Genomic DNA, 22,930 nt, shown 5'->3' on the forward strand with positions numbered 1-22,930 from the left:
ATTAGGTTTATGTGCCTATCCTTTCTTGAGTCATACCCAGCTTCGTGAGGATAAGAATTATTAAGACAAGAATGAAATGCTGTAAGCATTCTTTAGGAATTACAGCATCATAGACTTTTTTGAACTTAAAGACTTTATTGAATCTACATTTTAAAGATGAAAAAATGGAGGCTTGGAGACATTAAGTGATTTGCCTGAAGTGGCATGTCAAATCCATAGCACCTGGAACTCAAGTTTCCTTGGTGGTTGGTGGTTTAGTCCCTAATTCGTGTCCAACTCTTGTGACCACATGGACCGTAGCCTGCCACGTTCCTCTGTCCATGGGATTTCCCAGACAAAATTACTGGAGTGGGTTGCCATTTCCTTCTCCAGGGGATCTTCCCAACCCAGGGATCAAACCTGTGTCACATGCATTGCAGGAGGATTCTTTACCACTGAGCCACCAGAGTTATTCACAAAGAAATTCTTCCCACTGATTTTTTTTGGTAAAGATTTAGATTCAGCTATATATTTTTAACATCTAGTCTATAATGCTTTCCTTTTTAACCAATTTTTCACAAAGAAATTTTGTAGATAGGATAACTACAAAAAAAAGCACAAACTATAGTTTATGAGTTATATAAAGTATGGATTAAGTCTACCAAAATTAATTTTTAGGATCTAGAATTTTGAAATAAGATGACATTAATTACTTTTCAATTGAGGTGATAAAAATGTCCTTTTGATATATGAGTTTTGAGTCTCTTCATGCTTTAATGAGTTTAAGCTGTTAACTTATTTGTATTTCAGTTTAAAATTACTGTTTCTTACTGAATCTTGGTTAAAATCATTATAATTATTTATGAAATTACTTAAAAATTTCTTTAGTCTAGAATGTATGTGAAAATGGGAATCTGACCAAAACCTGTTACTTATGCTGAACCATGGATTTAATGATTTTTTTTTATTTTTAAAAAATGTTGTCTAGATAACACAAGTACTTAGAAAATATTTTATTGATCATCATTGCTATGTAAATATAGGCCTACAGGATTATGAAGCTGCTCTTAAGATTGATCCATCCAACAAAATTGTACAAAATGATGCTGAGAAGATTCGGAATATAATTCAAGGAACAGAACTAGAATCTAAATGACTACTAGAAGCAAGTAGGTATTGTTCTAAGTTTAACAAAATAACTGGAGGCATTAGAAATCTGTGCATATTATGGCAGATTATACAGAATCACTTTGTGTTTAGTTCCATAGAGGGCAGAATATTATAAATCTGTAGAAAATGAAATGTTTGATTTAAGTGGTTTTTGAATAAGTAAATCAAAATAAGAATAATTATTTAAATTATTTGTTTCATATTGCTACAGGATTTTTTTTGTTACTGAATTCAGCTTGCCCTTATAACTAACAATATATTTGTTGGTATGATTACCAGGACACTTACTGACTCATTTTTAACAAGAAGTTTAAAATAAAAGATTGTATTTATAAAATATTTTTGTTTGTATTAAATACACAATTTAATTGTCCGAATGCTTGGCCTTGGTATAATCAGTATTGATGTTTCCACTTAGTTTCCAAATGCACAGAACCTTCTTTTAAAAGAATACTGGTCCACTACCTGTTTTAGGTTAGACCAGTTTACCTTAGTGTTAATAAAACAACTGTTTGGAAAACCTTATCTTCAGCTGTAGGGAGTGTAGCCAAAGCATGGATCATATTTTATAATACTATCTGATGATGATAACTTTTCCAGTAAGATTGTTTTCTAGTACTGTCAAACATACCAGGAAAAAGAAAAAAAAGACAGCAAAGGGTGAAAATGTTAACTTAGAATATTGTGATACTGGCACCGGATTGCTCCACCAGTTATGTTGTGTCACTGTGATGATGCAAGCATTAAGCAAAACCAGCACAGCTTCCCTTTTGCTTCTGACAGTTGTCACAATTCTCTGTGATTATATTTAGGGTTTTTTTTAGGGGAAAAAAAACCACAAAATTTCTAGGAATAAGTTTTACAGTATTTGGTCATCAGATGTCACTCAAGTGGATCATAAAACACTCTTTTTAAAAAAAAAAAAAAAGATGTAACACTTTTTTGAATATGTAAGAGTACCCTAGTTCAGCAACCTTGAAACTTTTACTTCTATAAAACAACTCTTGATAACTTCTGTAGCAGTCCTGCCCAGTTATCAGACCTTCTGGGGAGGTAGGATTGCTTTTTCTTATAATCAGACCTGGTTTGTTTTTATTTTTAAAAATAAATGTAACCAAAGTAAAGGTGGTTCTCTGGGAAATGGAGTCACCTTAGACCCAGAGATGGAAGCCTCATATTAACGGTGGCAGAGATAACCCATCAACTTAGGTCCCAGAATGACTTTGCAAATCAGATCTACTTACCCATCCATACCACTTGTCTGTTATGTGGGAGAAAAATGAACTTTTATCTTAAGTATGAAAAAGCAAAGAAGGTGGTTCTTCTGTGTATCATGTTCTAGTTTGACATTCAGAATACATTAGCTAACCTAATCTTTTCTCAGGCTCTTCCTATTGCAGGAAAAACGGGGCACTAGAGGATGGTCACATCCCGGGTCTCCATGAGTCCCAGAGACAGGCCATCAAGTGAGGTTCCTTGGCTTTGGGCAGGAAAGAATTCAAGAGCGAGTCATAGTAAAGTGAAAGCAGGTTTATTTAGAGATGCAGGTTCCATAGACAGAATACAGGCCATCTCTAAAGGTGAGAGCTGTGCCCGGGTGTGGGAGTTGTTAGTTTTATGGGCTGGGTAGTTTCATAGGCTTATTATAGTGGGAGAATTATTCCTACTCTCTTGGAGAAAGGACAGGGATTTCCAGCAATTGGGCCATGTCCACTTTTTGGCCTTTTATGGTCCGCCTTGGAACTGTCATGGCGCCTGTGGCTGTATCATTTAGTTAATGTATTACAATGAGCATGAAATGAGGCTTAGGGGCTACTGGTAGCCAAAAATCTCCCACCATCTTAGACCTAGTTTGTTCTAACCAGTTTTTTCTCTATCCTCAATGACTGTGGCATTCTTTTAAAAAAGGTTGTGCCCTGTTCCCTTCCCTCGTGTCTCATTCCTGGGCCCAGTAGTTACCCTAAGCACAAAAGATCTATTTTTGGAGGAGGTAGAAGGGAGTTTTAAGTAGTTAGTTATTATTCTTGACACTAGCCTCTAAGTCTTGGTTTAAAAGCAATAGATACTTATTTGTATTCATGAACTACTTGACCTTTTTTGAGCAAATCTTCTGTTAAGGGACTTTTGTCTTAGACTGAGGGTAGTGATAGAGTTAAATTAGAGATATGCACATTCCCGTTTCATTTATTTCATTTCATTTATGATAAAAGCATGCTTCCCAAATAGAGTTATCATTAAAACTTAGAGTAAAAGATTATTAAGAGGAAAAATTATTATGGTAGTCCTTAGACATGATCAAGTCAAACAAGGAAAGATTTATTACTTGCAGCAAGTAAAGAGAACACTGGGGACTTTTCCCCAAGCTCCAAAATTGGGGAAGTTTTAAGCTAAAGGTGCATGCATATTCATGAAACAGCTTGAGCAAAGAATTCTCCTTGGAGTTGGCAAAGTAAACAGAGTTCCAGGCTCTAGTTGATTGAAGTTAGGAGTGTCAAAAAAGGTCCAACATCATCATCGCTTAGCTTCCAGTAGATCTGGTGGTTGAGCCCTGGTTGTTGTTCAGTCGCTAAGTCGTGTCTGACTGTATGTGACCACATGGACTGCAGCACACCAGGCTCCCCTGTCCTTCACTGTCTCCCAGAGTTTGCTCAAATTCATGTCCACTGAGTCAGTGATGCTATTTAACCATCTCATCCTCTGCCGTCCGCTTCTCTTCCTGCCTTCAATCTTTTCCAGCATCCGAGTCTTTTTCAGTGAGTGGGCTTTTTGCATCAGGTGGCCGGAGTATTGGAGCTTCAGCGTTAGTTCTTCCAATGAATATTTAGAGTTGATCTCCTTTAGGATTGATTGGTTTGACATCTTTGCAGTCCAAGGGACGCTTGAGTCTTTCCAGCACCACAGTTCAAAAGCATCAATTCTTCAGAGCTCAGCCTTCTTTATGGTCCAACTGTGAGCCCTGGAGGGGGGTTAAATTCTTTAAAACAACTCAAGAAACTGCTTCAGGCTAATCTTTACCACTGAAGCAGACTTGGAAGTCTTTATTATCTGATTTGTTATCTTTGCTGTAGTTCCTGGCCTGATAAGAGTCCTTTGTTCTTTTGTTCCTGTAAGATCATTATTATCAAGACCTATTCAAGGTCAAGCATTGTGACCAGGCTTAGATCACAAAATGGTTTAGGCCTCAAATGGCTTGTCTGTGTCAAAAACTATATCTGGTTCTTTTTCTGCAGGGACCCCATACCCCATCTGCTTACACAAGGATGAGGCCTAATTAAAACAGTGGCTCAGAGGAGCCTGTTTAGAGTTTGGTCAAGGAAAGACCACTTGGCATTGGTAAGCCAGGTTTTTTCCAACACATCTCATCTATGTGAAGAATAAAGGGAAAGGCCTTTTGCACATACTGTCTGGGGGAAAATGTTAGTATGTGGTCTCCCAAGAATCCTGAAAACAAGGGTGTGTTTCATTATGTTACTGAATTGATCTGCCTCAGTCTCACTCTCAAAGACCCGAGAGTACCATCAAGATTGACCCATCTGCAAGGATCAGAGAGTCACATTAACCAGGCTCAGGAGAGTAAGTAAAACAGATTACATACTTATTACTAATGCATAATCAGAAATTGACTGAGGATGTTCATGGCCATGGTAGGGTAAATGAAAATTCATTTGTCTTTATAAGCAGATTTGATATGGTAAATCATCAATTTGCTTGACAGACATGGACTCAGAACAAGGATAAATAGTTTAATGAATGGACTGTTTCATGGCATCATGCATCCGGTTCTACATAACAAGCTTCCTTTTTCCTAAAATGTTTAGGCTATTTTCTTTGTTTACAAGCCTTAAGACATACCTCGTTATAACTAACTCTCTTGTACTAAGAATAAAACCAGGTTAACTCTTCAGGTCATGACAAGGTTACCAGTATCATCTCTTTGAGATGTGATTTGCCTTTGTTTTTTTCCTATGAAAGAACATTAATAGAGGAATTTATTTAGTTGATGTTATGATTCCCCCTTCTAAAATGTTTTAAAGGAATATGACTCCTAAGGCCATCTCTCTTCTTAAGACACTCTCTTCAGGTAACTGGTTTTTTTTTTTTTAAGGCACTACTTTTGACAGTACTTAGAACACACTTCATTTTAGCCGTTGTATGACCTAAATAAGCATGTTCTTTGTTTAATAAATGGACTGCTTTGTATAGTACGTAGAACATAATAAACTCAGAATAAATTTGAGCTATTATATATAGTAAAAACCAACATTATTTGGTCAAATATATTAATTAGATTTTTGATGGGGTAAAATTATATTTATGAATAGTCTTTTAGCTTAGCTAAAAGAGGAAAAAGACCTAAACAAACTGGTAAAATATTCCTTTGGGAAGATAAGTCTTTAGTTTAACTTAATGCTGTATTTCTAGAAATAATCAGTCAGTGAAAGTGAAAGTGCTGGTCACTCAGCCGTGTCCGGCTCTTTGTGACCCCGTGGACTGTAATCCACCAGGCTCCTCTGTCCATGGAATTCTCCAGGCAAGAATACTGGAGTGGGTTGCCATTTCCTCTTCCAGGGGATCTTCCCGACCCAGAGATTGAACCCAGGTCTCCCGCATTGCAGGCAGATTCTTTACCAACTGAACCACCAGGGAAGACAATCAGTCAATAAATGGAGGTAAAACTTTAAATATTCTGATAATCGTGTAAAGGTAGGAAAATTTTCCTAAAATATGTGAGTTTTTAATTTAATGTGCTTTAAATATTTTCCAGGAGAATTGATTATTCAACCTGTTACCTGAAATGGAGTCTTTCTTTCTGGAAAAATTTACTGAGTATGTTTATTTTTTACACTTGAGGATAGCATATTTCAAATGTACTGCTTTATTCAGTGTACCTCACAAATTAATTAATACTTTACAGTCCATATTCTAATGCTTTACTTTTAGCTTGTTCTTATGTATCCTGGTTCTAAGTATACTATAAATTGATGGATAATTCTGTGTTCATCCTGTCTATACATTTGATTTTATACACTCTACTTTTTTAGTCCATGTTAAAGAACATTACTCTGCAGTCATCTTTAGCTACATTTTCTCTGTGGAACTGATCACTGTGGGTGAGAGATTCTCAAAATGTGCTTCCATCAAATACAAATATGCTATATTATAATCTTCTTTTTAAACAGTAACCTTTGGCCCCACATTTATTTCCAGCTATTACCCCATCTCTATATTCAGTGTACAGTAAAGCTACTAAAAAGTTTTTACTTCTTGCAGGCTTTCATAAACCTGTTCTAGTACGGTTTTCTTCTCTACAACCTCACTGAAATACTTCTCGTTGAGGTCACCAGTTATCTCTACATTGCCTAATCAAACCCTCAGGTCTCAATCTATGTGTTAGCTTCCAGAGAGTTTCACAAAGCTGAGTCATTCCCTGTTCAGGAAACAAGTTCCTTACTTGACTTCTGAGTATCACAGTCTTCCTCATTTCTTCCTACTTCATTAGACACTTCTTGATCTCATTTGTTTATTCCTTGTCATCCACCTGACTTCTAAATTAGTTCCCTAGAGATTAGTCCTCTGGTCTTTATTCTGCCTACACTTTGTTATCTTATCTCATGATTTTAAATAATATCTTTGTGTGAATTTGTTTAAATTGATTATATTCAACTTCTCCCTTGAAAATCAGACTAGATATTCAGTTCCCACAATAACTTGACTTTCTCTTGACTTTCTACAGGGGCAGCATCAAATACCAACTGATCAGACACTCCTATACCTTAAATACCTGCTTGTCCAAGCAGTCTTCTTCCAACCCTGTGTTAGTTTTCCCCTATAATTCTTTTCACCTGGCATGTTGTATACATACAGATATATGTATATTTATATGTCTGTAACATGTAAATAAAATATTTACATAAGTAAAATTTATGTAACATAACTATGTAAATGTTACATGGGGGCTTCCCTGGTGGCTCAGACATTAAAAAATTTGCCTGCAATGCAAGAGACCCAGGTTCGATCTCTGGGTGGCAAAGATCCCCCTGGGAAGGAAATGGCAAACCATTCCAGTATTCTTGCCTGGAGAATCCCATGGATGGAGGAGCCGGCAAGCTACAGTCCATGGAGTTGCAAACAGTCAGACATGACTAAGCAACTAACATACATATATGGACATAAATATTTATCTGTAAATATATACACATTATGGCGTTGCTGTTAGTCACTCAGTTGTGTCCAGTTCTTTGTGATCCCATGGACTGTAGCCACCAGGCTCCCCTATCCATGGGATTTTCCAGGCAAGAATACTGGAGTGTGTTGCCATTCCCTTCTCCCAGAGATCTTACCAATCCAGGGATCAAACCGTAGTCTCCTGCTTTGCAGGAAGACTCTTTACTGACTGAGCCACTGGGGAAACCCAACATAAATACTTATGTGTAAATATGTATACATAGAAGCCAGGGAGGGTGCTCACGATAGCACCTTCTTCAAGGGCAATGCCAAAGAATGCTCAAACTATCACACAATTGCACTCATCTCACAGGTTAGTAAAGTAATGCTCAAAATTCTCCAAGCTAGGCTCCAACAGTACGTGAACAGTGAACTTCCAGATGTTCAAGCTGGATTTAGAAAAGGCAGAGGAACCAGAGATTAAATTGCCAGCATCCATTGGATCATCGAAAAAGCAAGAGAGTTCCAGAAAAACATCTAATTCTGCTTTATTGACTATGCCAAGGCCTTTGACTGTGTGGATCACAATGAACTGTGGAAAATTCTTCAAGAGATAGGAATACCAGACTCGCTGATCTGCTTCCTGAGAAATCTATATGCAGGTCAAGAAGCAACAGTTAGAACCAAACATGGAACAACAGACTGGTTCCAAATTGGAAAAGCAGTACATCAAGGCTATATATTGTCACTCTGCTTTTTTAACTTGTATGCAGAGTACATCATGAGAAACGCTGGGGTGGATGAAGCACAAGCTAGAATCAAGATTGCCGGGAGAAAGATCAATAACCTCAGATATGCAGATGACACCACCCTTATGGCAGAAAGCGAAGAAGAACTAAAGAGCCTCTTGATGAAAGTGAAAGAGGAGAGTGAAAATGTTGGTTTAAAGCTCAACATTCAGAAAACTGAGATCATGGCATCTGGTCCCATCACTTCGTGGCAAATAGATGGGAAACAATGGAAACAGCGAGAGACTTTATTGTTTTGGACTCCAGAATCACTGCAGATGGTGACTGTAGCCATGAAATTAAAAGATGCTTCCTGGAAAAAAAGTTATAACCAAGCTAGACAGCATATTAAAAAGCAGAGACATTACTTTGCAAACAAATGTCCGTCTAGTCAAAGCTTTCATTTTTCCAGTAGTCATGTATGGATGTGAGAGAAAGCTGAGTACCAAAGAATTGATGCTTTAGAACTGTGGTTTTGGAGAAGACTCTTGAGAGTCGCTTGGACTGCAAGGAGATCCAACCAGTCTATCCTAAAGGAAATCAGTCTTGAATATTCATTGGAAGGACTGATGCTGAAGCTGAAACTCCAATACTTTGGCCACCTGATGCGAAGAACTGACTGATTTGAAAAGACCCTGATGCTGGAAAGATTGAAGGCGAGAGGAGAAGGGGACTACAGAAGATGAGATGGTTGCATGGCATCACCGACTCAATGGACATGAGTCTGAGTAAGCTCTGGGAGTTGGTGATAGACAGGGAAGCCTGGTGTGCTGCGGTCCATGGGGTTGCAAAGAGTTGGACACGACTGAGTGACTGAACTGACTGATGTACACAAAGTTTACATTTATATATTTATACATGTAAATAAGTATTTGTAAATATTTGTATATCTTGTTGTTCAGTTGCCCAATCATGTCTGACTCTTTGTAACACCATGGACTGCAGCATGCCCTATGTCTACATGTGTATAAATATATGTATATTACATATGTCAGTGTAACATAAAGACAGAAACATTTACTTTCTATAACAGTTATATATAAATGTCCATACATATTTATACATATGTCTATAGTGTGTTTTCCCCTATTAGAATTTATTAGAATCTAACCTCCATGAAGCTAGGTGCCTGGAAGTCCCTGGACTTTAATAGACACTGAATGACTACTTAATTGCATTCCAGACAACATGCTTGATTCCATGATACTCATCCTTCTTAAGAATTTTAGCAACAGCACAAAACAAAACAACAAATGCCTAACTACCTATCATAGTAAGGAACTTTTGGTTAACCTCTAGATTTTACATGTTAAAAAGTTGACTTCACTTGCTACAAGTCAAGCACCTACAGTGAAGGAGTAAAATGGTTTGTATAGTTTATGCCAGAGAAGTCTGGTAAACTCAAATTCTGTTGCATCATTCACCTGGAAATCTTGTACAGTGCCTTGATTTTTGATGTTTCAGAGGAAGTTAACAAAGCTAATTTTTTTTTCTTTCCTGTGCCCGTATCATATTTTGGGATATTTGAAAGAATTTAATGAGGCTGCAAAGTTTGAGCTGTTTCCTAAGATTCAACTTTTCTGTGTCCAACTTTCCTGATCCCCTAGTGACTCACGAGATTTTTTTTTTAATTGATGTTAATATCCCGAACCTGAAACCAACAGGGAAAAATAAGAACAGTGATTCTGGTTTTTTCCAGTAAAGGAGTTTAGTTCCAATTGAACAGGAAGTTTCAACAGATGGCAGCTGAAATATATCTCCGTGCAGTGTAATTTCAGAGTTTAAAGAATTGTATAGGCCATCATTGGAGAAGGAAATGGCAACCCACTCCAATATTCTTGCCTAGAGAATCCCATGGACAGAGGAGCCTGGTGGGCTGCTGTCCATAGGGTCACACAGAGTCGGACACGACTGAAGCAACTTAGCATGCATGCATGCATTGGAGAAGGAAATGGCAACCCACTCCAGTGTTCTTGCCTGGAGAATCCCAGGGACAGAGGAGCCTGGTGGGCTGCTGTCTATGGCGTTGCACAGAGTTGGACACGACTGAAGCGACTTAGCAGCAGCAGCGGCATCATCTACCACTGCTCATGCTCTGTGTTGAAGATGTATCAGAGTAATTGCATTTGTGAAAATGGGCAACATTCTTTCACATTTTCATTCTTTTATATGTAAGATTTCTTTGGCCTGGACTGATCTTTCCTTTAATTTGGCTTTACCTTCTCCAGGATGTTTCTTCTGACCTCCTTGTCTGCGTTTAAGCCAATTCTGTCTCTGTGTCTGAAAGACCTTTTATGTATATTACATTATATAAATTATCACACATTATTAATTTGCTAATCTCATTTCCCCCAAATATTATTGAAACAATAAAACAGACTCTCTTTTATTTCTGTGTTCCGTTTATATCATATTTGTTGTTTAGTCATAAGTCATGTACAAATCTTTTGTGACCCCCGTGGACTGTAGCGTGCCAGGCTCCCCTGTCCATGGATTTTTCCATGCAAGAATACTGGAGGTTGCCATTTCCTTCTCCAGGGGATCTTCCCAACCCAGGGATCAAACTCGTGTCTCCTGCATTGGCAGGCAGGTTCTTCCCACTAAGCCACCAGGAAAGCCCACTTATTTTGTATAGTGCCTGCCATAAGTGGGTGTTCAATAACTGAATGAAAGAATTTCAAGTTCTCTCTTCCACCAGCTTAGCAGTGAGAACTAACATTTCTCCGGGTTCTAAGTGATTAGTTGAAGTAACAGAAAAGTAAGAAATTCCTCATCAGAATCTGCCTTAATTCAGTTTTTCTAATAAGAATTCCTGTGTTCCTTTGTCTTGGTTAATATACTCAGTAGACAAGCTGAGATCCTGAAAACATTTTGAAGTTTTGGGACTACATGAGCTAAATAAAGCTAGGTATAATAAAATACTTTCTACTGTTTATTCTGTTTTGAACACATTTTTATTTAAGAAGTCACTGTCATTCACTTATCAGTTGAAATGCTTTATTTGTCAAAGGTATTTTTAAAAATTACTTCAAGCCTTTTTTATATTTCAAATTAGATATCCTAGTCTTAGATTTAAAACTCATTTTTCCTGAATATATTTTCTCTTTAAGAGTAACATACTTTCATAGAGTGTGTTGAAAATTAGGGAAATCAAGGGTTCTTGTTCTGTCAGGTGCAGTGTTCAGAGTGTTATTTTGATAAAATCCAGTCGCTCTGATATGACTAGAAAATACTTGCTCCCTTGGAGTATAGTAGCAGGGGAAAAACTGTGGCATAGGTAAAAATTCACCGTAATTACTTGAATTCGTTTTATACATAATCATCTTAGGTTTTGATAGTGAGGTAGTCGTATGGAGTGTCTTTGGATCCAACATACATGAAAACACTGGATTGCCAGGATTCACACAAGGAGGCTGTTCAGGTTTCATTTCTGTGTCTGGATTTGAAGCTGAAGTACTTTTCTTATCCTAAAAGATAAATGCATAAAATAATGATCAATTATACAGTTCTGAAATAAAGAAAACAGAATTATTTAAACTATGCCCTAACCTTTTTTATACAACTCAACAAAAATTGATTGGGAAAAGATCAAAGACTTGAATGTAAGATCTGATACCATCAAACTCCTAGAGGAAAACATAGGGGAAAGGTCCTTGGAGGTGGCCTTAGTAATGATTTTTGGATACGGCACCAAAACTACAAACAACAAAAAAGCAAAAATCAATAAGTGTGGTCACAACAAACAACAAAAAAGCAAAAATCAATAAGTGTGGTACACAATAAGTGTGTACAGCACAGAAACAACAGAATGAAGAGGCAGCCTTGGACGGGCAGACGTGTACAAACCGTGTGTCAGATGAGGGGGTAACTTCTCAAATCTCTTAAGAGCTCATACAATTCAGTAGCCAAAAACCCAAGCAATATAATTAAATAATGGGCAGAGGATCTGAACAGACACATAGATAACTAACGAGTACATGAAAAGATGTTGCACATTCCCAGTCATCAGAGAAATGCAGATCTAAACCACAATATGATGTCACTGCACACCTGAAGAATGGCTATTATCAGAAAGTTAAGAGAGAATAAGAGTTGAGGATGTGGAGAAAGGGGAACTGTTGGTGGGAATGTAAATTGGTACAGCCACTATGGAAAACAGTGGGGAATTTCCTCAAAAAACTAAAAATAGGACTACCATATGATTCAGCACTTTCACTTCTTAGATATCCAAAGGAAATGAAATCACATCTTGAAGAGAAATCTGCATTTCCATGTTCATTGCAGCATTATTCATAATAGCTAAGACATGGAAACGAGTATTCATCAACAGATGCATGGATGGAGAAACACACACACACAGAATGGAGTACTATCAGTCATCATAAAAGAAGAGTCCTGCCATTTGCAGCAGTGCTGAGGAACTAGAAATCATTATGTTAAGTGAAGTAAATCAGAGAAAGACAAATACTGTATGATCTCACATATATGTAGAATCTTTAAAAAAAAAAAAAACAGCAGAATGGTAGTTATCAGGGGCTGGGGATGGCGGTAAATGGAGAGATGATGGTCAAAGAATACCAACTTTCAGTTGTAAGACGAGTAAGTTATAGGGACCTAACATACAGTATGGTTACTGCCATTAACAATACTGTATTTGAAAGTTTGAGAGTAGATATTCTTACCACACTCACACACAAAAATTTGTAATGATGTGAGGTGATGGATGTATTAGTTAATCATACTGTGTTAATCATTTCACAATATATATCAAAGCATCATGTTGTACCCCCTTCAGTTCTTCTCAGTCGTGTCCGACTCTTTGTGACCCCATGAATCGCAGCATGCCAGGCCTCCCTGTTCATCACCAACTCCTGGAGTCTACCCAAACTCATGCCCATCGAGTCAGTGATGCCATCCAGCCATCTCATCCTCTGTCGTCCCCTTCTCCTCCTGCTGCCAGTCCCTCCCAGAATCAGGATCTTTTCCAGTGAGTCAACTCTTCGCATGAGGTGGGCAAAGTATTGGAGTTTCAGCTTCAGAATCAGTCCTTCCAATGAACACCCAGGACTGATCTCCTTTAGGATGGATTTGCAGTCCAAAGGACCCTCAAGAGTCTTCTCCAACACCATAGTTCAAAAGCATCAATTTTTTGGCATTCAGCTTTCTTCACAGTCACTCTCATGACCACTGGAAAAACCATAGCCTTGACCAGATGGACCTTAGTTGGTAAAGCAATATCTCTACTTTTTAATATGCTATCTATGTTGGTCATAACTTTAGTTCCAAGGAGTAAGTGTCTTTTAATTTCATGGCTGCAATCACCATCTGCAGTGATTTTGGAGCCCCCCAAATAAAGTCTGACATTGTTTCCACTGTCTCCCCATCTATTTCCCATGAGGTGATGGGACCTGATGCCATGATCTTAATATTTTCTGAATATTAAGCTTTAAGCCAACTTTTTCACTTTCACTTTCATCAAGAGACTTTTTAGTTCTTCTTCACTTTCTGCCATAAGGGTGGTGTCTAGGTTGGTCATAACTTTCCTTCCAAGGAGTAAGCATTTTTTAATTTCATGGCTGCAATCACCATCTCCAGTGATTTTGGAGCCCCCCCAAAAAAGTCAGCCATTGTTTCCACTGTTTCCCCATCTATTTGCCACGAAGTGATGGGACCAGATGCCATGATCTTAGTTTTCTGAATGTTGAGCTTTAAGTCAACTTTTTCACTCTTCTCTTTCACTTTCATCAAGAGGCTCTTTAGTTCTTCACTTTCTGCCATAAGGGTGGTGTCATCTGCATATCTGAGGTTATTGATATTTCTCCTGGCAATCTTGTTTCCAGCTTGTGCTTTCCAGCCCAGCGTTTCTCATGATGTACTCTGCATATAAGTTAAATAAGCAGGGTGACAATATACAACCTTGACATACTCCTTTTCCTATTTGGAACCAGTTTGTTGTTCCATGTCCAGTTCTAACTGTTGCTTCCTGACCTGTATACAGATTTCTCAAGAGGCAGGTCAGGTGGTCTGGTATTCCCTTCTCTTTCAGAATTTTCCACAGTTTACTGTGATCCACACAGTCAAAGGCTTTGGCACCTAAACTTACACAAATGTTATATGTCAGTTATACCTCAATAAAGCTAGAAAAACAGAAGAAAACAAAAACTGAGTCCCATCTACTCTCCTTTTGGGAGTCCTTTTCTCTTGAGGACATTGAAGAGTACCCATTATATTATATTATATTATATTATAGTGGCTTCCTTGGACTGCAAGGAGATCAAACCAGTGACTCCTAAAGGAGATCAGCCATGAATATTTATTGGAAAGATTGATGCTACAGGTGAAGACCCAGTACTCTGGCCACCTGATGGGAAGAGCCAACTCATTGGAAAAGACCCTGATGCTGGGAAAGATTGAAGGCAAAAGAAGAGGGCAGCAGAGGATGAGATGGTTAGATAGCATTACTGACTCAATGGATGTGGACTTGAGAAAACTGGGAGATAGTGGAGGACAGGGAAGCCTGGTGTGCTGCAGTCCATGGGGTCGCAAAAAGTCAGACACAACTTAGTGACTTAACAACATGTATATATACACGTATATATATGTATGGGCTTCCCTGGTGGCTCAGATGGTAAAGAATCCATCTGCAATGCAGACCTGGGTTCAATCCCTGGGTTGGAGGAGGGCATGGCAACGCACATCAGTATTCCTGTCTGGAGAATCTCCATGGACCGAGGAGCCTGGCAGGTTACATTCCATGGGGTCACAAAGAATGGACACGACTGAGTGACTAAGCACATATATATGTACATTAAATTTACATATATTTCAATTATATATGTCTGTACAGAGAAAACTTGTCAAAAGTATGTACAAGATAAGTTTTAAAAATCCCGTTCGAGAAGTATAAGAACTTATAAAAATGTGTAAATTATAGAATAAGATGCAATAGATCATAGTTCAAAGAGGACGTATAGTTGGATTTTAGAGTGAAGAAGGAACAAGATAAACATTCAGCCATCTTAAGTTTATGGATCTTTGCTTTGTGTATTAAGCAAAAAATTATACAACTGACTAATTACAATTGTGGTAAATGCTATGAAGAAAAAAAATTCAAACTATTTATGAAGACTCAGGGGGGTTCTAACCTAGTGTAAGGGCCTAGGGAGGCCATTCTGGTGAAGTGTCATTGAATCTAAGACTGGAAGGCAAGGAAGGAGAAGATAGAGGAGGGCACAGAGAAAAAGCATGGCCCAACTGGAGTGAAAATGACTTGAGATGAGAGAGGGGCAGGGGCAGAATCTGAAGGGTCTGGTTGACTATGTTAGAAGCTTGGATCTTTATGGTAAAAGCAATGGAAAGCTATTGAAGAGTTTTAAAGAGAAACATGTCATGATGTAACATAATTTTTAGGATGATTACTTGACTGTCAGAGCCTTGAGTGGATGTGGAGAGGACCTTCAGTAGTCCATGTGACTGACAATGATGATTTATAGAAATATCGTGGTACAGAGAGACTAGGAAATAAATTTGAGATATATTTTGAAAGTAGCATCCATAGGACCTATTGACTGATTGGATGTGGATGGAGAGGAAGAGGGATGTATCAAGGAAGACCGCCAGATTTCTGGGCAAACATTTGGGTAGATGGCCGTTTGCTACAATTTGTAACATACATAATAAATTTAATAAATATTCAAAATAATTTAGCTATTTGGGGGAGGAGGGAGCAAGACAGTAAAAAGAATGAATACAAAAGTGATATTTCCTAGCACATGAACATAACATGCTTTAATCTTCAAGTAAAGTCATGTCCATTAAAATCAACAAGCTTCAATCATGAAGGTGAAAGAATTCACATGGAAGAGACGATACGGACCTTGGTTATCACTCATTCAACAAATACTGAGTACCTACTGAGTGCCCGGCATTGTTAATTCTGGAAAAATAGGGATTAAAAAATCTGAAGTTCCACATTTTATTGTATAGGAGATAAACACATAGGAAACCAGCTCAATAATGTTGGGAAATTGGTTAGTTATTTTTTAAAAAGGTAGGTCGTCACCTTCAAAATTAGGTGTCACCAGTTCTAGGTTCTGATGTTGTCAGTAATAAAAGCTGCGTGACTTTGATGAAATTATTTTGTAAGGATTCAAATTCCTTGTCTATAGATATAAAACAGAGGAGATGGATTAGATAGGTTTGATTCCTAATCTGAGGATATAAGGGTTCTCCAAATGTAGCCATAGGAAAGTGATTTTCAGTTATTTAAAAACATGAACGAAGAGTGTACATTTACTTGTGATAAGGCCCTTAAAAATGCATTCTGTGGGGTCCAAGTCCGCAAAATATTTTGGCAGTTTAAAAAACCCCCCAAATTTGGCAATTTCTGAAATATGTAACATCTTAAGTCCTTTCAGATCCGAAATTATATTATTATAATCTAACCTTTTAGAGAGGTTGGCAGGGTACAGTGCACACACGCAGTGTGTGCGTGCTAAGTTGCTTCAGTCCTGTCCGGCTCTTTGCAGCCCTGTGGACTGTAGCCCACCAGGCTCCTGTCCGTAGGGATTCTTCAGGCAAGAATACTGGAGTGGGCTGCTGTGCCTGCCTCCAGGAGATCTTCCTGACCCAGGGATTGAACCCACTTCTCCTTTGTCTCCTGCATTGGCAGGGGGTATTTTTACCACTGGTGCCACCTGGGAAGCCCCAGGGTACTGTAATTGTGACTTTTTAAGGTTGAATTAAATAGAATGTTGCTTATATGCATTAAAATTCTTTTTCTTTGAAGCCTTTATAGTAGATTCTTGTGATTCATGAGGCTCAGACCCTTAAAGAATTCTAAATCCTTAAAACTAGCAAGCATAAAATCTTGGTTTCTCCAACTCTAAAATGGGGGAAAGAATATTGGCTATGTTGTTGAGTCAGGATCAAATTTGGGTCAGATTAGTTTGGTTTCTTAAAATAACCCATCTCTGAATTCCTGGGTGATTCTGCTTAATGTCTCAGCAAAATTGTTTCCCACTGTCAGAAACCTGTTTGTTTTGAAATCTTTAGTTCTAGTCTGCAATTGTGAAGTATTTACTCCACTTTCTTTTTTTTATAGCTTCAAAATTTAGACCTATTTATTATTTTATATTCACATTTAATGCCTCTAATTTGAGATATTAAAATTCATAATCCACTTTTGTTCACATTTGAAGAAGTATGATAGTATTAGGGGAGTAGCAACTGTGTGACCTAGATTCCAGTCCTTTATCATCACTGCACCTATGTTTTTAGATTGTCTGTAAAACTGGTTAAAAAAATTTGCTATAGTTCCTGTGGTTGGAAAGTGAAAGAAAATCAGATGTAAATGATACATTCTTGTATAAATGGAACCGATTTTTATCATTTTCTTTTTTGCAGGTGTACCTCAATGCATACACATCATCTTCCACAATTCAGTTCTGAAATTTATAGGTTAAGAACATTTACACTAGTATGCTCCCATTTACTAACGCTCATTTTCTTGTAGGAAGCTGGCAAAGCTGGAAATAAAACTCATCAGATCTTGCTATTTATTCTTTTTAACACTGCTTATTAAATTGTTTTAAATATCCAGAGCACAGACATTGGAGCAGAGTAAATTGCTAGAATGTTATGGCATTCTAACAACAGGTCACTTTGTCTCAAAATGTCAAGGTTCCCAGGATTCTTAAGTGGGAGGTGCTACCTTGTGACTTGTTAGAGAAAGTACCAATCCTGATATAATTTATGGACACCAGTCAGGTTGCCCAGGGCAGCCTCACTCACAGAGGTTGTGACTTTCAAACCACCCTCTACAACTGGCTCTTAAAATCTGGATCAACTTTGACTCCAAATGTAATAGAGAAAACAGAATGTAGTCAAAATAGAAGACAAATGAGCTGAAAAATCTTGGCATAATCTGTACCATCCAATCTGTAGAAGTTACTGTCCACCTAAATCTTTCGTATCTCCAGAACAATTCACAAATGTTTATGGACTTTGAAACAAAATACCTATTTTTACTTTATATCCTAGGTCCTCACTGCAGCTTTCTTATTTAGGTTTAGCCCTCTTCAAATCTGATATCCTTGAAATGTGGAGTTCAAAACACATACATTAAAAACAAAACAGCCTAATACAAAGAATAATAAAAAGATTACTTTAAATTCTCTGCTAGATTACACACTGAGTCAGCGACTGTTAGTGAAGGCTAAGAAGAAGGTTAATTAAAACTATAAATGAATCTTTTAAAATCAATTAAGTGCCTTGAATGAAATCTACAAATAAATGGTATTGGCTTTCTTACTAATTTAATACTCAGGCTCTCCTAGAATTAGAGAAGACTAGGCCACTTTGACTTTTGCAAGTCTTTTGTTATAAACACACATTTTTATAAAGATAAATAACAACAAACCATTGAAATAATAAAAATGCCCATTATAGAAACTGTAATTATAACACTAAAAGTGCTTTTTCTTTGGTTTTGGTTTCACAGTTGATGTTAATCACAGTAACACCAAAAGCAAAAAATTCCTTAAAGCCTACTTTTTAGGCACCCTTTTGTTTCTCTTCAGGCCCAACCATCCTTCTTGTTCATGTTTAAAAAATAATTTTGGCCACAATTAGGGGACAGAGAAGTAAACCTTAACTTTCTACTGTTTCTATCAACAGTGATATAAATGCATCATATTCTCCCCCCCCCCAATATCCTTTTTTGAACAAGACACAATGTAAACAAATTAAATTAACAAGGCACGTTTTTCTTGTTCAAAACCATCACCCCATTTTGCAGTGGGGTATGAGTTGCATACCATCCCCAATCATCTTTATACCTTCAGAGGCAATTCCGGCTTAATGCAATGAATGTTACATCTGTGTAGTCCAGTGATTGCCTACAAAAGTGGTTTTTTGGGAGCGTGGGGTGGGTGGGAATGCGAGGTGCCCCAAATTTATAGTAAAGAGTACCAACAGTCAAAAACATCCAGCCCTCTGCCCAAACCCACCCAGTCGCACTCGGTCATTCTCGATGTCTTCTTTATTTTTTCCGCAAACGCAGTTTCCCTGCAGCTGATGGCAAGAAGGCCAGTGAGCACCGAGGGGACGCGGCCCTTTTTCTATACCCAATTAAAGCAGCAAAGAGCTGGTGAACGGTCGGCTGGATCAATAAGTATAAACTAATCCGCCTAATCCCAGGAGCGGTCCTCCAGGGTGGAAACCTGCCAAGTGGTTGTAGCAGCCCGTCTCCATAGTAACCGGCCGCGGCGCCTCTCCAGCGCTGGGGCCCGGATGTTGTCAGGATCTCGGCCGCGGGGCCCAGCTTCCAGCAGCTTCCCGGCGGCGGACTGCGCTCCTCTTCGGGAGTCGTAGTTCTTCACTCGGCCGCCGCCCGGTATGAGGCGCGGACCGGACTACGAGTCCCGGCATGCGCCGCGGCGCCCCACCGGCCGCCGCCTCCCGGCTGCGGACGCCTGTGAGCAGGTTGTTTTTATGAGAGGCGTCACTGCTCTCGGAGTTGTGACCGCCGCCACCGCGACAGTCAGCGCCGTCGGGCGGAGGTGGCGCTGCCCCTTCAGGTAAGGTCCTAGACGGGTTTGGACCCCGGGCGGGAAGTCCGCGCCGACTGTCGCGGTTCTTGTGTCAGCCGTCTGGTGGAGGTATTCGTGGGGTCTCAGCTGAGGGGAGGCTTGATCCTCAGGCTCTCGGCGTTTGCGGCCGCCTGGGTGGCCCCCTCAGAACGCGGGGCCGCAGCCCTCGCGGCGGAGCAGATACCGAGGCGTCCGGTGCTGTGGTCCTGCATCCTCGGTTTCCTGCGTGCAGACGCGAGCGCAGCGCCGGGGTTGTAGGGGAGCCGTCGGTCGGGGGACGCACCCGCCTTCCTCCACTGGGCTGGCTTAAGGCTCTTCTCGGTCCTGATTGATGAGAATCCATATGGTAAGATGTTGTGTGCGTCACCCCGCCGGGTTTTCAGCCAGCCGGTCTGTTTTTGGTGACGTTTGAGCCTCGTGATGCCAGGAACAGAATGATTAAATAAAGCATTTGAAATTTCTGCTTGTGCGCCAGTCTGATAATCATCAAATCTCCCTATCTTCCCCCCTCCCCTCTCCCCTTCCTAATCGATAAGCACCCCCACGTAGCATCAGTCCACACCGTGTCTTGTACGCGTTACCTGTTTATTTTGTTTCATGAATCCAACTTTTTGCTATTGGGAGCGCCAATTTTGACGAACTCGGCCAGTTAGACACTTTGTTGAGCGGGTGAAATTGGTGCTGCTTCAGTCTAGCTTAATTAAGAAAATGGAATGAAGCCTTCTTGTAGCTAGACTAGGTAATTATTTTAGTACCGCAACTTTTAGGAAATTTGCCTCCAGTAAGGTCACATCTACTGAATAGTACTTGAAACGTCACTTGAAGCGCATCTCTTCTTTGGTGTCAAGTTTGAATCTTATTAGGCCCCGCATTTCTCAGAGGGCTGTTTATCACATCTTGGATGCTAGTGTGAATGGTTTACAATTCTTTTCTTCGATATGGTCATAAAGGGGAAGGGAAGGGAGAAAGTGAGGGGATTATTTTTAATAATTTTTAATCCTTTACCCCAACCTAAGGATTGGCTAAGGATTCTAGTTAAAGAATCCATTAAAAAATCGCTCTCAAATAATATTTAAGGGTGTGGGAAATACTAGTTTTTAAATGAAAATAGGTTAGAAAGTAGTATAATTCTAATTTTGTTTACTATAGAACTAGAAGTGGTTATATGTCTTTTAGAAATAAGACTCAAAAAAAAAAAAAGACTCAAAGGAGAGTCATAGTTACGAAAGTGATTAGATGATGCAACTACAGTTTTTTTTTTACACTTTCTAGTATTTTCAAAATTTTCTATAGGCAAAATTTAATTTAAAAAAAGGGACACAGATAAAGCAATTCCAGTTATGTAAACTCTTTAAACATTAATTTAAAAAAGCAAGTGACAACAAACAACATAGACAGAGCCCCTGTTACTGCATCCACAAACTATGAATAACAAGTTTAAATGTAAGTTAGTTGTGGAGAAGTGACAAGAAATGCTTTGGTTGGACTGGGAAGGAAAACAAAACAAATATGACACATTCTCAGTATTTTTACATCTCATCTTGATCTGTTTTTATTTTGGACAGTAAACTCAAAGACAAAATTCCTTACTTTTCTTCAATTAAGGCAGTGCAGTCTTGATTATTCCTGTAACTCAAGGTGACAAAGCATGGGCATGTTAATCTGAAAAGATCTGGATATAGCAAGATTTTTCATTTATCATTTGCCAGTAGAAATAAAGAAGTTAAACGTTATTATAAAATAGGGGATGTTAAGTTTGTTTTCATTGAATCATTTTAAGTACTGTGTTTGATACGCCTGATATTTTGGATTATGTTTTTGTTTCATTTTCTATTATGAATATGTTGGATATGAATGGTAAGTTGCATGTTTGGGTCACATTTTGTTTTCTGTTATAAAGAAAGGGCTGCATTGTTCTTTCAGAAGAATAGTCTATGTATTTTTGCACTTATCAGTCTTGAAAAATTGGGGTTTACCTCAATTCCAAGTGTCCATTTATTCTTAATAAAATATTAATTCTAAAGCTTTTTTTCTTTTTTCCCTTTTTTTAAACTGTAGAAGTCATACTTTGTTTTCTTAGATTCTTTCCTTTGGAGCGGTGTTTCTCTCCCCAGATTTCAGTTTCTTGTCTGGATTTTGTTTTGGTTTGTGTATTTTGTGTCCTGTGTTGGTTCAATACCTTATTAAAAATTTGAGTTCCTTTACCAGGGCATAAGAAACAGTCATAATTGCTTAACTGGTCTGATTTACCAACTGGTTCTAGATTATAATATTGTGTTTTTATGCAGGTTAAATATTTAAGAATTATGTGAGTTTGAACTGAGATCTTAGAAGTAGTAGTTTCTGACATGTAAAGAATATGGACACAGTGTAAGGCCTGTTAAGCCCAGAGTATTTTAAAACAGAAAATGCAGACTCATCTAACAATGTAGAACTAGTAGAGGCTGAACTGTTTTTGTTTTCGTATGTGGTTAAAGTGAGGAAGTTGCCATATTGTAAGTAATAACTTATATTTTCATGAATCTTCTTTCTGAGAGTTGTGCTGGTTTTGTTTTTTTTATTAGAATTTTTTTGGTAGTTTTTAAAGGTTACTTTCCATTTATTATTATTACAAAATACTGACTATATTCTCCATATTGTATAGTACATCCTTGAGCCTATCTTATACCCAGTAGTTTGTTCCTCATTCCTTTACCCCAGTATTGCCCCCCTCACTAGTTCTCTATAGGTAAGTCTGTTTCTCTTCCTGTTAAATTCACTAGTTTGTTATGTTTTTTATATTCCACAAATAAGTGACACCATACCATATTTGTCTGACAATTCTGCTGTCTAATTTAAAACAGTTAAAAAATATGAGTTTGTTTCAAAGGTCGTGTTTATTGTATCAGATGAACTTGAAAAGAAATCTTAGAGTTCTAAAGTGAAATTTAGCTCTATAATGGGAAGATTGCAACTAACTGATTTGATTTAGAGGATTTTTTTTAAAAGGGTATGTAATGTGTGGAAACATGCGTAAGGGCTTTCTGAAGGAAGTATTAACAAGGAAGTATTAGTATTAGCAGGGAGTCAGAATCTAATTTTTCTTCAGTATTTGCCCCTGAAGCACTCTCCTAAAATCTTACTTCTGGTTCATGTTGCCAGCATGATGAAATGTGAAAAAAGAATTGGATTAGGAGTCAGAGTGTTTAATGATGTTGACAGTAATTCAATTTATGAATCTGTTGTTTCCAATTTTAT

At 38.3% G+C, this 22,930-nt stretch overlaps 3 protein-coding genes across 8 annotated transcripts in view; 2 read left to right on the plus strand and 1 right to left on the minus strand.

Moving 5' to 3' along the window:
• Positions 1–19,291, plus strand: part of DNAAF4 (dynein axonemal assembly factor 4) — an 83,536-nt gene extending 64,245 nt beyond the window's left edge. For 2 of the 4 annotated variants that reach the window (XM_065940556.1, XM_065940559.1), the window contains one exon: positions 1,023–1,486. In XM_065940556.1, the coding sequence (XP_065796628.1) occupies positions 1,023–1,135 (113 nt within the window). In that variant the 3' untranslated portion in view covers positions 1,136–1,486. Of the gene's footprint in view, positions 1–1,022; positions 1,487–5,914; positions 5,977–6,883; positions 6,924–19,164 lie in introns of those variants that run through there. The other 2 variants (XR_010663904.1, XM_065940557.1) reach the window with 2 other exon arrangements.
• Positions 10,986–19,240, minus strand: PIERCE2 (piercer of microtubule wall 2). Its single transcript, XM_065940560.1, has 2 exons — positions 19,112–19,240; positions 10,986–11,569 (listed from the first exon to the last, which is right to left on the minus strand). The coding sequence occupies exons 1-2, from the start codon at positions 19,127–19,129 to the stop codon at positions 11,225–11,227; spliced, it is 363 nt and encodes a 120-aa protein (XP_065796632.1). The 5' UTR covers positions 19,130–19,240; the 3' UTR covers positions 10,986–11,224.
• Positions 19,292–19,542: 251 nt separating the features above from the next.
• The window catches only part of CCPG1 (cell cycle progression 1), a 39,479-nt gene continuing 36,091 nt past the window's right edge, over positions 19,543–22,930 (plus strand). For all 3 annotated transcript variants that reach the window (XM_065940552.1, XM_065940553.1, XM_065940554.1), the window contains exon 1: positions 19,543–19,681. The gene's annotated coding sequence lies outside the window, so the exon portion shown is untranslated. The remainder of the gene's footprint in view (positions 19,682–22,930) is intronic.

This window comes from Muntiacus reevesi, chromosome 7 (genome assembly GCF_963930625.1).
Source record: "Muntiacus reevesi chromosome 7, mMunRee1.1, whole genome shotgun sequence".
NCBI classification, from domain to species: Eukaryota; Metazoa; Chordata; class Mammalia; order Artiodactyla; family Cervidae; genus Muntiacus; species Muntiacus reevesi.